At 38.9% G+C, this 13,843-nt stretch overlaps 1 protein-coding gene across 2 annotated transcripts in view; it reads left to right on the top strand.

Annotated features, from left to right (window-relative positions):
• The window catches only part of ATCAY (ATCAY kinesin light chain interacting caytaxin), a 78,522-nt gene that overhangs the window by 53,282 nt on the left and 11,397 nt on the right, over positions 1-13,843 (top strand). For both annotated transcript variants that reach the window (XM_074204048.1, XM_074204049.1), the window contains exons 6-11: positions 516-618; positions 3,627-3,758; positions 5,156-5,242; positions 6,501-6,599; positions 9,236-9,271; positions 12,813-12,845. In XM_074204048.1, coding sequence (XP_074060149.1) covers positions 516-618; positions 3,627-3,758; positions 5,156-5,242; positions 6,501-6,599; positions 9,236-9,271; positions 12,813-12,845 — 490 coding nt within the window. The remainder of the gene's footprint in view (positions 1-515; positions 619-3,626; positions 3,759-5,155; positions 5,243-6,500; positions 6,600-9,235; positions 9,272-12,812; positions 12,846-13,843) is intronic.

Genomic DNA, 13,843 nt, shown 5'->3' with positions numbered 1-13,843 from the left:
CCAAAAGAACTTCACATTTCTGTAATTTTATGGATGCAGATACTATCTTCAGCATCACAAATTCTATTTCACCCTATGCCTCATAGAGTAGAGTCTTCGTGAGTCACTATATTAAAAAATTTCTTGACTTTACAGTCTCTCAGAACTTAGTCTGGTACTGTCTGCTGCAAGTCCATAATGAAATAAAATGGAATAATAATCATTTCACTAGCTGAAGGCAGAACAAGGCTTATTTGGGTCCATTTCAGCTCTAGGATAGTGAAGTATTAAGTGACATAACTCAAGGGCCTTTGAAATGCTGGTAATAGAGGGATATTAGGGACTCCAGAAGAAAGGGGTGGATTCATGAAACATTTGAGAAATTTCACAGAATGGGGAGTTGGGGAAAAAAGACAGGGAAATACTGGCTTGCTTCAAATTCATGAGCCAATAAAATAAAAGATGGAAGGACCACAAAGGATATTGAATCTTTCTATAGTACTCATTCTCTAATACACTTTCTATTTTTCTCCCAGGGTACTATGGTGAAGGTCTGAATGCTATCATTGTCTTTGCAGCCTGCTATCTCCCAGACAGTAACTCTCCAGATTACCACTATATAATGGAAAACCTCTTCTTGTAAGTTGGGTCAAGCAGAAGAGGCTTTCAGCCTCACAGAAGCCTTCTGGCATGGGGTACAGATTTGTCTGGGAATGAGGTGACTTTTTTTTGTCATTGATTTAATTCAGTGTGTTTATGGGGATTATCATAAAATTTCTCTATACTCTCATTCTTTGCGATAAATGTTGTCCTGAAAGCTGTAATTATTTTCATTTTTATATACATATACATATATATTTTTAAAACATTTTTCTTTTTTGCTTTTGAGGTATGATAGAACCAACTTTGCTAACTATTTTGTTTGTCTCTCTAAGAATGGGTGAGCTATACTTCTATTTAGTTGTAAGAGGCAACTTTTATGATGAACACTCAACAGAGTGTAGAAGAAGATACAAAATTTCGATGGTTCCTACATTATTGGAACTTGTGTTCTACTAGTCAAATAAGACAAATATAGGTAACTACATTTTATAATATTATAAATCTGCTACAGAGAGGTATCAAAGTGTTCTTAGAGACCTAAGGGGGAACTCCCAAATGGACTCTTTGGTGGGTGGCTTTTAAGTCAGGGAAGCAGCATGATGTAGCAATAAGTGGCTGAATCTGGAGTAAGGAGGGACCTGAGTTCACTACCTCTGACATTCTCTGAGTGACCAGAGCCTGAATTTCTCTCTGAACTTCCCCATCTGTTACATGGGTATAAAATGCATAATAAAAGACATGTCACAAGGTTATTGAGAGAATCAAATGAAATTATATCTGTAAAATGCTACATAATCATCAGATAATCATCAGAGGGACTTTAAAGGATAATTAGGAAATCATTGGATAAAGAAGGAAAAGGAGGACATTCCAGACATGGCATCAGTATGAACAAGAGCACCAAAGTAGGAAAGCTCAGAGTGAGCTTGGGCTACAGGGAGTTGTTCAGATAGCTGAGTCATAGAGTATCTGGAAAGAAGACATAGGAGATAAGGTTGGAAAGACAGGATGGTGCCAGATTGTAGAGTTCCTTGAATGTCATACAAAGGGTTCTGAATTTTTTTCTGGTAGACAAGAGGGAATTCATGAAGGATTGTGAATACTTGGGTCTCTGACTTTCATACAGACATAGCCTTAGACCTGAAAGTTGACCAGAGGTCATCTGGTTTTAAAGATGTGAAGAATGAGAAGTGACTTCACATAGGTATGACAGAATCATCCAATTTTAGAGGTGAAAAGGACTAATTCTTTCTAAACAAAAGTATGGAGGAAATAAAAGGCAAGATGTGTTTGGGGGATTTGTCATAAATTCTAAGGACCTCCATCTGATATGTTCCTCCTTAGCCCAAAGCCTGACTTCAGTGACAAAGAATCTTCCTTGACCTCTTCCTAGATGAAAATATCTTCCTCCTCAAATTCTTCATTATATTTAGTTGACTCTCCTTTGCCTAATGGTAATAACAATTACAATAATAATAGCTAGGATCTATATAACACTTTTAGATTTGCAAAGTAATTTAACAAACTTTTATTCCTCATAACATCCTTGTATGGTAGGTATTATTATTATTTCTCCCATTTTATAGACTAGGAAACAGAGACAGACAACATTAAGTGACTTGCCCAAGGTCACACAGTCAGTTAAAAAGTCTGAAACAGGATTTGAACTCAGTCCTTCCTGTCTCCAAGTCCTGTATTCATTTCACTATGCTGTTGCAGACCTTATCTATGTACATTCTACTTTATTTGCATATACATGTGACATATACATGTCACATTCCCACCTACCCATTAGACTGTATGCTCCCTGAGTTCAGGAACAGCAGTGTACTTTTCTAACTCTTTATCCCCAAAATCAATCCCAAGACCTTGCACTTGTAGCAATTTAATAGATGTTTGCTACTTTCAATTGAATTAAGATTCAATTAAAGGGTGACTCGGTGGCACAGTGGATAAAGCACCGGCCCTGGAGTCAGGAGTACCTGGGTTCAAATCCAGTCTCAGACACTTAATAATTACCTAGCTATGTGGCCTCAGGCAAGCCACTTAACCCCATTTGCCTTGCAAAAAAACCTAAAAAAAAAAAAAATTCAATTAAGCTTTTCAAAAAAATTCTATAGTTCTCTGTGAGAATAAAGTGGCCCTTCATCTGAGGATCTATACATGCTTTGCCAGATTAGTCCTATCACTGACCACAGAGTATAGCTATAGTGCCCACATCCACCAAAAGTATCCCAAATGCTAACAGGATGTAGATCCTTATTAAAACCAGTTTGTCTTTGGTAGTGAGATGACAGGTCCTCCTACTGGCAAAAAAATGGATGATCAAAGTGGAGACAATATCCAAGGAAAAAATAGTCTTAGAGTGTTAGAGCTGGGAGGGACCTTAGAAACATCTAGATTGACCCCTGCATTCTCACTGATGAAAGGCAGCTAGGTGGCGCAGAGGATAGAAGGCTGGGTCTCAAGACAGAAAGACCTGAGTTCAAATCCGGCCCTGGACACTTACCAGCTGTGTGATCCTGGGCAAGTCACATCTGTTTGCTTCAGTTTCCTTAACTGTAAAGGTGAAGATAATATTTATAAAGATTTAGCACCATAGATTAGATGCTATATAAATATTTATTCCTACCCTCATTGATGAGGAAACTGAAGCTAAGAAGGTTAAAAATATTTGCTGATGAACACTCAGTAAATTGCCGGTAAAGCTAGGACAAGAACCCAGGTTTCCTCAACTCTCTTTCCACCACAAAATGCCCCCTCTGTGAATCTACTTAAGAAAAATGGTGCATACTATGGACCTATACACCCTCATCATTTGGGTACGAGAGGAAATAGCTAGTTGCATCCTGAGTTATCATCAAGAAGAACAAAGTTGGGCAAAAAGCAAGTGGGCATCCACAAGAGTCCTACTGAGCACAATGGCTACTACAAGGGGAGAGTGGCCATAAGGGGGAGGGAATGATGAACCAGCTTCAAAGGTAGGTATTTGGTGACAGAAAACAAGGGTCCCATACTCACAGACTCCTGACTTTGGTTCCCAGGTATGTCATTAGCAGTTTGGAGCTCCTTGTGGCTGAAGATTACATGATTGTGTACCTGAATGGTGCCACCCCACGACGGAGGATGCCAGGGATTGGCTGGCTGAAGAAATGTTATCAGATGATTGACAGAAGGTGAGCATCAGAAGGAATACAGTGAATTTGTACATTTGGAGTCCACAAGGAAGGTGTTCAAGCTCTATCTTGCTCAACTGAGGTATTATGTGCCCCAAACAAATTACCCAATCTGTGATTCAGTTTCCTCATTGATAAAATGAGACAGTTAAGCTTGATTTAAATGAGATGAGGGAAAATGATTTTTATTTTTACTAACTTTTAGTTTTCTTTAAGATATTTTATGCATTTTAAAACATTATTCTGAGGTTTCATTGGTTTCATCAGACTGCCAAAAAGGTACATGACATAGAAAAAGTTAATAATCCCCATCAATGTTCATACCAATTCTAAAATTCTCTTGCTTAAGACCCAATAGCTCTTCCAATTCTGCCATTCTGAGTCCAGTTCTAAGATCTGCTATCCTATGTCCATTAGTATTAGATATTATTATATCAATACTTCTAGGGTGAGTGATTTCACTGGACTGGAAATTCCCTCTATCCACTCAGATCACTAACAATCTATAATCTATAGGTCTAAAAGAGAGACAGAGAGCTTAGGTAATACCCATATTCAAAGGCAGGATAAGACAGACTGGTTTTAACAAGGATCTACATTCTGCTAACATTTGGGATACTTTTGGTGAATGTGGGTGCTACCCCAGAGTAGGGTAATAATAATATAAGCTAGCAATACAGAGCATTTTAAGGTCTGCAAATCATTTTTCAAATAGAATCTTATTTCATCCTCATAATAACCTGGGAGGTAGGTACTGTTATTAACCCCCCTCCATTTTACAGGTAAGAACTCTGAGGCAGAAAGAGAATCTAAGGCTGAATTTGATTTCTTTCTGACTCCCTGTCTAGCACTCTGTCCACTTTAACACCTAGGTGCTTCAGTGCATAGCAGTGTTGTGTCTTATAGTTACTTAAAGAAATATGTGGCACTTACTGATTGCTAAAAACCAGCATAAATCAAACATCTATGATCCCTGCTACCTAAGAGACTGAAGCTAGTGGATAGCTTGAGCTTGGGAGTTCTCAGTTGCAGTGGCCTAAACTGATTTAGATGTCTGCACTAAATCTGATACCGATGTCCTGAGCCCCAAGGAGCAAGGGACTGCAGTCTGCCTCAGGAAGGTCAAAGTAACACACATGAAAAGCAGAGTATTTCAAAGCTCCTGTGCTTTGATCAGCAATAGGGCTGAGGCAGTGAATGAGTGCTGCACTTCCAACCTAGACAAAATTATGGGTCTTTGCCTAGAAAGAGAAAAGGGAAGGAAGAAAGGAAGGAAGGAAGGAAGGAAGGAAGGAAGGAAGGAAGGAAGGAAAGAAGGAAGGAGGGAGGGAGGGAGGAAAAGAAATGTATGCTAATTTAATGAATCTTCTTTTTTTTCTTTTTGTCTTTCCCAACAGACTTCGGAAAAACCTGAAATCCTTAATCATTGTCCACCCTTCTTGGTTTATTCGAACAGTGTTGGCCATCTCCAGGCCCTTCATCAGGTAAGCAAGAAACCTTCTGACCACTGTGGTGTTCCACAGTGTGGAGCAAAAGAGGAGTTTTTGCAAAAGAGATTACTGATCTCCAAAATGCAGGACCAAAAAGCAACTGAACCAATTGAACAGCATTAGAAGTGTGGCACAATGTAAAGAACACTGACCTTAGGGTCGAGTCCCTGCTCTGCCATTTATTGCTTATGTAACCTTGGACAAATTTCTTAGAAAAAAAAAAAAGATTTAAAGTTGGGCAGGAGTCTAAAGACCATCAAATTCAACTCTTATTTATAGTTAAGGAAACTGAAGTCCACAGAGATAAGATCACACAGGTAAGAAGTGGTAGATCCAAATCTGCACCCAGGTCTGCTGACTTCAAATACAGGACACTTTCCATTCTAATACACTCTTTCCATCTCCTGGCTGAGCCTCACTTTTGCCATATGTACAAAGAAATAATCATGAACTAGATGATCTCTGAGCTCCCTTATAGATTTGATTTAGTGAATCAGCCCCCTTGAACATTAATGAGAACCTCCTCTGCCTCAGTATCTGTTGTAAGTTAATGCATACACATCTTAAAGCCAGAGTCAAAGATAGAGACATAGAGGAAGAGACTCAAAGATGCAGAGACAGAGGTAGACTGAAAGAGAGAGAGAGAGAGAGAGAGAGAGAGTTGAAAATTATCATCATCATCACCGTCTTCATCATCATTCCTGAAGATGATGGGGATGATAAGAAGTGATAGCTGGATGGCTGTAGAAGGAATACCTGTATGAAATAGGTGATCACTAAAGTCCTTTCCAGTTCTGAAGTCCATTCATTCATCCTCTATCTGCCCCTCACTAGCTATATGATGGTGGACAAGTCACTTTTCTAGCTCTAAATTTCCTCATTAATAAATGAAGGGATTGGACTTGATCAAGCATTTGTAAACTTTTAATGTGTCTTGAGCATCCCTTTGGCAATCTGGTGGAACTGTTGGACCTCTTCTTAGAACAGTTTTTTAAAATATATAGATATATATACATATATATATAAAATTTAAAATACCATAGAATTACAAAAGAATGTGATCATATTTAAGTACAATTATCAAAACTTAAAAAAAATGTTTAGGGACCCCTGGGTTAAGAACTCCTGAGTGAATCACGAAGTGATTCTTAGAGTGTCTCTCAGACTCTAAAATCTTTGATTACATTTCATCACTCACTTCCCACCTACTGTGATCAATTTCATCTGTGTCTCCATTGTATTTTCTTCCTAGTGTGAAGTTCATCAGTAAGATCCAATACGTGCACAGCCTGGAAGAACTGGAACAGCTCATCCCCATGGAACACGTGCAGATTCCTGACTGCATCCAACAGTAAGTGTCTGTTTTGCCCCAAAATCTGTAATGTCTACCTCCTCCTGAACACTCTCTCCATGACCTATCTTCCCAGACCCTCTCAGGACCTTCTAGGACTGCAGCTCATATATTCTCAGAGCACATTAGAAGCATTTTGACCCCTCCTGGGAACCACACTTCAAATGCAAAATCCTCCACTCAGGCCTTCCTCCCATTCCTCCTTGAGGTCTGGAGAGGGATTCTAGTCTTTCAAAAGCTGTACCAAGTTGGGACAGGTTCCACCAACTGAGAAAGACTTCACATAAGAGGATTCATGATGGACTAATATATCTCTTGTCAGAAGGGCCAATGACAACCATCACCAGAACACTGGTTACCAGATGATGAATTTTGTGAGTTTGTATGGTCATAGAAACTCATGAAATTTATCTGATAAAGGCTAGAGAGGGCTGCAATCTGGGTTAGTGGTGTCATTTCCCATACCAATGAAATAGCAGATCCTTTGAAGTTTATACAAGTAAGTTACTTAGAACTAGAAAACATTCAAAGAAAAGGACTAAGATGAAGAAGCATCTGGAAAATCATGTCTTATGAGAATTGGTTGAGGTAACTGATTGGTTGGTTCTTCTTGTTCTTCATTATCAAAGGAGACCAAAATGACATCACCATATTTGAGACAAATTACAGTATGACAATATGAGCTCAGGATGCTCTTCCCCAGTCAGGCACAAATAGTCCATGTGAACACCTGGGGTGGGTAAACTTACATTTATCCCATTACCTTTGAGGCAACCAAAAGTACTTAAAATGGAGTAGAGAATATTTAGTTGAAAGGGGAGTGCTTTCTGGGATCTGCTTCTTTTTTTTGAGGGGTTTTTTTTCCCTTTTGCAAGGCAGTGGGATTAAGTGGCTTGCTTGCCAAAGGCCACACAGCTAGGTAATTATTAAGTGTTTAAGGTGGGATTTGAACTCAAATACTCCTCCTGACTCCAAGGCTGGTGCTCTATCCACTGCGCCACCTAGCCAAACCTGATCTTCTTTCTTGGATAGAGACAGGGATCTCTGTCTTTGTATTTAAAGAATACACCCTACAGAATACACCACCTTACAGAAGGAGTGAATGGAACTTGTCACTCTAGAAAGTAGAATTGGAACCATGGAATTTTATGGTTAGAAGAAACCTCAGAAGGCCTTGACATTCAGAAATGTGGTCATCTGGTCTCCACCAGAACAATTACAGCAATGGGAAATTTGGCCTTCTTGAGGCAGCCCATTCCATTTTTAGACAGCCCTAGTTACTACAATATTTACCTTTATATCGAGTCAAAATTTGATTCTATAATTGCCACCCTTTGTCCCATTTCTGCCTCATTGCTTGATGACCCCAATCCCTTCTAACAGTAGACTTGATGATTCTGCCCTGTATCTCTCTCTTAGAATGTTGGAGTTATTCAGGTTAGACCTCTGTTAATCAACAAGCATTTACTAAATGTTTAATAAGTGTCTGACACTGTTTAAGTACTAGTAATACAAAGCAAGAAAAAGGGGTAAAAAATCCTTGTGCTTAAGGAGTTAACATGCTCCTAGGGAAGAGAACATAGAAATAGTTATTTGCAGATGAAGTGCATATGATATGAATAGGAGATAATCTTAGAGGAAAGGCACTAGCAGTGGGTAGACTATGAAAGAAGGTGGAATTTGAGCTGAATCTTTTTTTTTCTTTAGTTTTTTTTGCAAGGCAATGGAGTTAAGTGACTTTCCCAAGGTCATACAGATAGGTAATTATTAAGTATCTGAGGTCATATTTGAACTCAGGTTCTTCTAACTCCAGGTCTATCCACTATTCCACCTGGCTGCCCTTTGAGCTGAATCTTGAAGGAAGCCAGGAGTCTACTATGAGGAGGGAGAGCATTCCAGAGATGAAGATCAATCTATGAAAATGCACAGATGTGGGAAATGGAGTGTTGTATGCATGGAATACCAAGAAGGCCAATGTGGCTAGATCATAGAATATGTGGAAGGGAGTAAAGTTACTGAACCAAGAGCATTCCCTAAGCTTTTTATTTAATTATGTGCAGTACTTTCAATTCCAAGTGTCTCTCACCATCTGACAACCAGGGACCTGTTCCTGAGTGAGTGAGTGAGGAAAGGTCACCATCACTGCCACCCTTCTGACAGAGTCATCATTATCTGTGATGTTCTTTGTGCTTACAACTTCCATGTGCTTCCATGGCTCATATACCATACAAGGAAACAAGGTTACCCATAGAACCAGATCCCCAATAGCTGCACACAGAGGTCTTTCCTTCTTGCCAAGTCAATCAGCTCTAAAACCACAGTATAAGGACCAGTTGAGGGAACCCAGAATTTCTGTATCTTCCTGTCTTTGAACATGCTAGCCTTGCAGCATTGGATTGAGAAACCTTCCTCCTTAGTCAGTACAACTGCATCTCCGTCTATACTAAGATGAGTAATACTAGATACAAATGTTTTCCTGTATGTTTAAATCTTGAGGATATAAAAACAAATTTGTTTCTATACTTTCTACCTAAGGTCTTCTCTAATAATGTGTTCCAGGTAAGAAGTATGTAGGACATCTCACATTGCTACACACAGTTATGAGCTTTGTCTTATTTTTTTTTTATTTCTTTCAGATATGAAGAAGAAAGAATCAAGGCCAGGAGAGAAAGGTATGTGACCCTTTTCTGCATATGAGCAGGAGGGGTTTAGGGAGGAGTTAGTGGCCATATTGGAATCTAGTAACCAACATACCAAAGTTTCACTACCAATGGAATGAATAAAAAAGCAGATTCATGAAATCCTGGAACCCACCACATTGTCAGGAAAAATAAATGAAAGAGGTCTTTCATATAAAATAAAGACAACAAGGACCTGAAGAGGCAGGACATTCTGACCCACATGGAGAATTTGGTTGACCAATAGATAAATATGAGGGGCGGCTAGGTGGCGTAGTGGATAAAGCACCAGCCTTGGAGTCAGGAGTACCTGGTTCAAATCCAGTCTCAGACACTTAATAATTACCTAACTGTGTGGCCTTGGGCAAGCCACTTAACCCCATTTGCCTTGCAAAAACCTAAAAAAAATAGAGAAATATGACACAGAGAAGAAAGGAAAAAGGATTACTGAAGATTTAAAGCTGAGTAAAGGAGATGAAGCCCCTCCTGTAAATCTGAGGTTCTTACTTTGGAGTACATAAAATTCATATAGATAGATACAGATATAGATGTGTATGCACACATGTAAATGTGTGTGCTACATATATATACCCATACATATTGTTATTATTCAGTTGTTTCAGTAGAGTTCAATTCTTCATGACCCCATTTGGCGTTTTCTTAGTAAAGATAGTAGAGTGTTTTACCATTTCCTTTTCCAGTTCTTTTTTACAGTTGAGAAAAAGGAGGCAGAGATAAATGACTTTCCCAGGGTCACATAGATAGTAAGTGTCCAAGGTCAGATTTGAACTCAGGAACATGAGTCTTCCTGACCCATACATAAAAATATATATATATATATATATATATATATATACATATACATATATATATATAATGGGTATGGGTGTGTGTATACATATACAAATATATTCATATGCATATATGTATATATTGATAACTATATATCAGTGGAATTGGTACCTTTGCATTTTGTTTCATGCACTTAAAAATATTATTCTGAGAAGATATTCATAGTATTCACCAGACTGTTAAAGGATTTCATGATACCCCTTCTGTAAATGGAAAAGTTAAATTCTCTAAAGAGAAAGCATCTGCTTAAACACTAAGAAATCCTGCTATGAATCCATAGGTAGTATCAGAAGAGAGAGGCAGAGGAAAAAAAGAAGAGTAGTGATAGATGATAATTTTTTAACCATAGGTACTAATGCTCAGGTGACCTGATTTGAACAATTTAAAAGGTCAGCATGTATCTTGCATGTCATAGAAGGGCCTCCCTTGACTTGTCAAACTAGACGATCACTAATTGCTCCTAGTGATTTTTGCAAGGACAAATAACACTGTCAGAAGGAACCTGGAATATATTGCTAGAGATTATGAAACTTCTCTAGAGACAAAAAAGAGCTGTTCAGTTTTTTGGGAGTTTTTTGTTGTTATTGTTTTTAGCTTTGTTAGGGTCAAGATCAAAGAAAGGATAGAATCCCACTTACAGTACAAGAATCAATGAGAAAAAAGGGGGGAAACCATTCAATATTTATTTAGGGAATAAGCATTTATTAAGGACCTACAAGTTCTAAGTACTTTGCAAATATAATTTGATTTGTTATTTAAGTTCTCTTTTCTCTGCCAAAGAGAATGATAAAAGATTTGGAATAATGAAACAAACATTGTTAATAGAGAATTGAAATCCAAGATGAAAGAGTTAAGAGTATCCAGCTGTCCTCCAAAGTTATGCACATGTTCGTGTATATATACACAGAATGTCCTGAAAGTCTTAGTGTAGTTTTTTGTTATTAAAAGGTTTAAATTACAATAATCCTTTTAGGACACCAGATTGGATGGATTGATGGATGGATGGATAGATGGATAGATGAATAGATAGATGGATGGATGGATGGATGGATGGATGGATGGATGGATGGATGGATGGATGGATGGACAGATAGACCGACAGATAGATAGACCAATAGATAGATATACCCCCCTTCTCTCCTCTGACACTGACACCACTGTGGTGCATGCTCTCATCTCTTCATGCCTTGATTACTTCAATAGTCTGCTGATGAATCTCTCCCTACTCCAATCCATCCTCTGTTCAGACACTAATGTGATTTTCCTAAAGTACAGATTTTATCATGTCACACCCCTACTCAATAAACTTCCTGTTGGCTCCAGGATCAAATACAAAATCCTCTTTTTAACAAAGGACTTCATTAAACTAGCCTCCTCCTACTTTTCTAGTATTCTTATACCTTAATCTTCAACTAATCTCCTGATTTTGTCATGAACAAGACATAAATCTCTCAGTTCCCATTTTCTCTAGCTCCCATTCATTCCCGAAATGCTCTCCTTCATCCATTCTGACTAACCCTTCCTTGGCTTTCTTTAAATCCTAACTAAAATCTCTCCTTCTGAAGCAGGGGCCAGATCCATGAGCTTTATCATTTTGTCTGACATTGCTACAGCAACCAAAGGCAGGATTCAAAATTCAATAAATCTAGGAGCTTTTTAGGGATGAATTGATTATTTGACCAAATAAAGAAAGCTAATTTTCAAGTTGATAATTTTGTATGACCCACGAATGATTTTATAAATATCCAAATGACCCTAGGCAGTAAAAAAGATTCCCACCTCTGTTCTAAAGAAAACTTTCCCTAATGCCTCTAATTCCAATACTTTTAATTGTTTCATTTTTATCCTGTATATAATTTGGTTTATATATAGTTGTTTGTATTTTGTCTTCCCCATTGGATTGAAAAGCTCCTTGAGAACAAGAACTGTCTTCTGCCCCTTTTGTATCCCACTCTCCTGTGTTTTGCACATAGTAGGTGATTAATAAATGTTTAATGATTGGTTGATATAGAAATAGATATAAATTAGATTGGAAGATTTCCAAGGAACTCTGAAAACCATAGAATGGACAGAGTGTTAAGGATGTACATGTGAGTGTAGACAATGAGAGGATCAGGGCAAGCAATACAAATAAGGAACCTGAGATCCATGAATGTGCCTTTAAGACTTGGGATGGGAGCATAGGGTGTGGTCTAAGAGTGAATATGAATGCTACTGAGAACTTGAGAAACCATGGTACTTTGGAAGAATATGCTAACAGAGAATAACAGAATAGAGGGGCTGTGCATGGGGTGGGGGGTAGCCTGTAACCTGGTCAATTGATCCTTAACATACTGTCTATATGTATGAAGTGAACCATGATGGAAAGTTATAAGATCCAGTTTTAGCCAGTATGATTATGGGAATAGGAACTCTTTGGTTTCTGTGAGAAAAGCACCCTTGGAAGGGGCTGAGGTGGGCCTGGCTGACCTATGGCACTAGGAGATATGACAAGTAGAGCCTTCAGGAGAAGACTGGATCACCACATGTGTGTGTCTATTAGGTTGTTCCTAGTCTGCAAGGTTCCCAGTCAATCCCCTATTAGGGGTTCCTAGTCAGCTCACAGTCTAGATGCCCTCTGAGGCCATTTTAACTCCCTGAGTCTCTGAGTCCCTGGATCACAAATGTGCTTGGTTCCTTCCAGGTCAGAAGAAAAGCCAGAGGTGATGGAGGAAAGGTAAATAACTGATTGTGGTACAATATCTGACAATAGCAAATAGTTCTCGTTTCTATGACACTTTGAGGCTTAAAAATCTCTTTCTTCTCAACATGCCCTGTGAATTAAGTCAAGCAAGGATGATTCTCCCCATTTTACAGATGGGGAAACTGAGGTTCATGATGGTTCAATCATTTGCTTGAAGTCAGACAAATAACAAGTAACAGAACTAGGTCTTGTGACTCAAAGTCAGAAGAAACAGTGTGGCATAATGAACAGCACCATGAATTTAGAATCAGAAGACATTCATTCAAATGCCAGCTCTATAATTCATGACTTTAGCCAAGTCACTTCTCTAGGCCTACTTTCCCAGCTCTAAAATGAGTCAACTGGGTGTCTAAGGATGCCTAAGGATGTACAAAGATGTCCTTGCAAGTCTAATTGTCTTCCCAGTACCACTTCCTTTCCATCACACCTTGATGGTGAATGCCTTTACCAATCTAGAAGGTCAGCAGAGAGTAAGAATCCCTCAAGGGAAGTGATAGAGGGGAGCAGAAGGGCAGGGATGGTGTTAATGCCTATGACACATCTGTTTCAAGGGAGGATGAGGATAATGGATCACCTGTGCTTGAAACACGGAGTTCTGTGTTTCAAGAGCTAAACCAATCGAGTATTTAAACTAAGTCCCACACCAAGGGACCAGAAGGATGCCAAAGGAGAGCAAATTGGCCGAGGTTGCTTATAGCAAGTCAAAGATCCTGTGTTCATCAGTGGTGGGACCAGATGGTGTGACTGAAGAAAGATCCTCAGTCACTCTCTGTTTAGCTAGGAGGGAGACTGTGGCTGAAATTGTACCTAAAGCCTTTCTAGAATGGTAGGACACACCTGAGCTAATATTCCCTTCAGTGCCTCCAAAAGCCCCTTTATTATTTCATCAATCATTAATCTCCCTGCCATTATTCACCACCATCCCTCCCCTTCTGTTCCCCTCCATCACTTCCCTTGAGGGATCCTACTCT

This window comes from Macrotis lagotis, chromosome X (genome assembly GCF_037893015.1).
Source record: "Macrotis lagotis isolate mMagLag1 chromosome X, bilby.v1.9.chrom.fasta, whole genome shotgun sequence".
NCBI lineage: Eukaryota > Metazoa > Chordata > Mammalia > Peramelemorphia > Peramelidae > Macrotis > Macrotis lagotis.
Note: the sequence above shows the minus strand (reverse complement) of the source record. Positions and strands in the feature narration are given on the sequence as shown.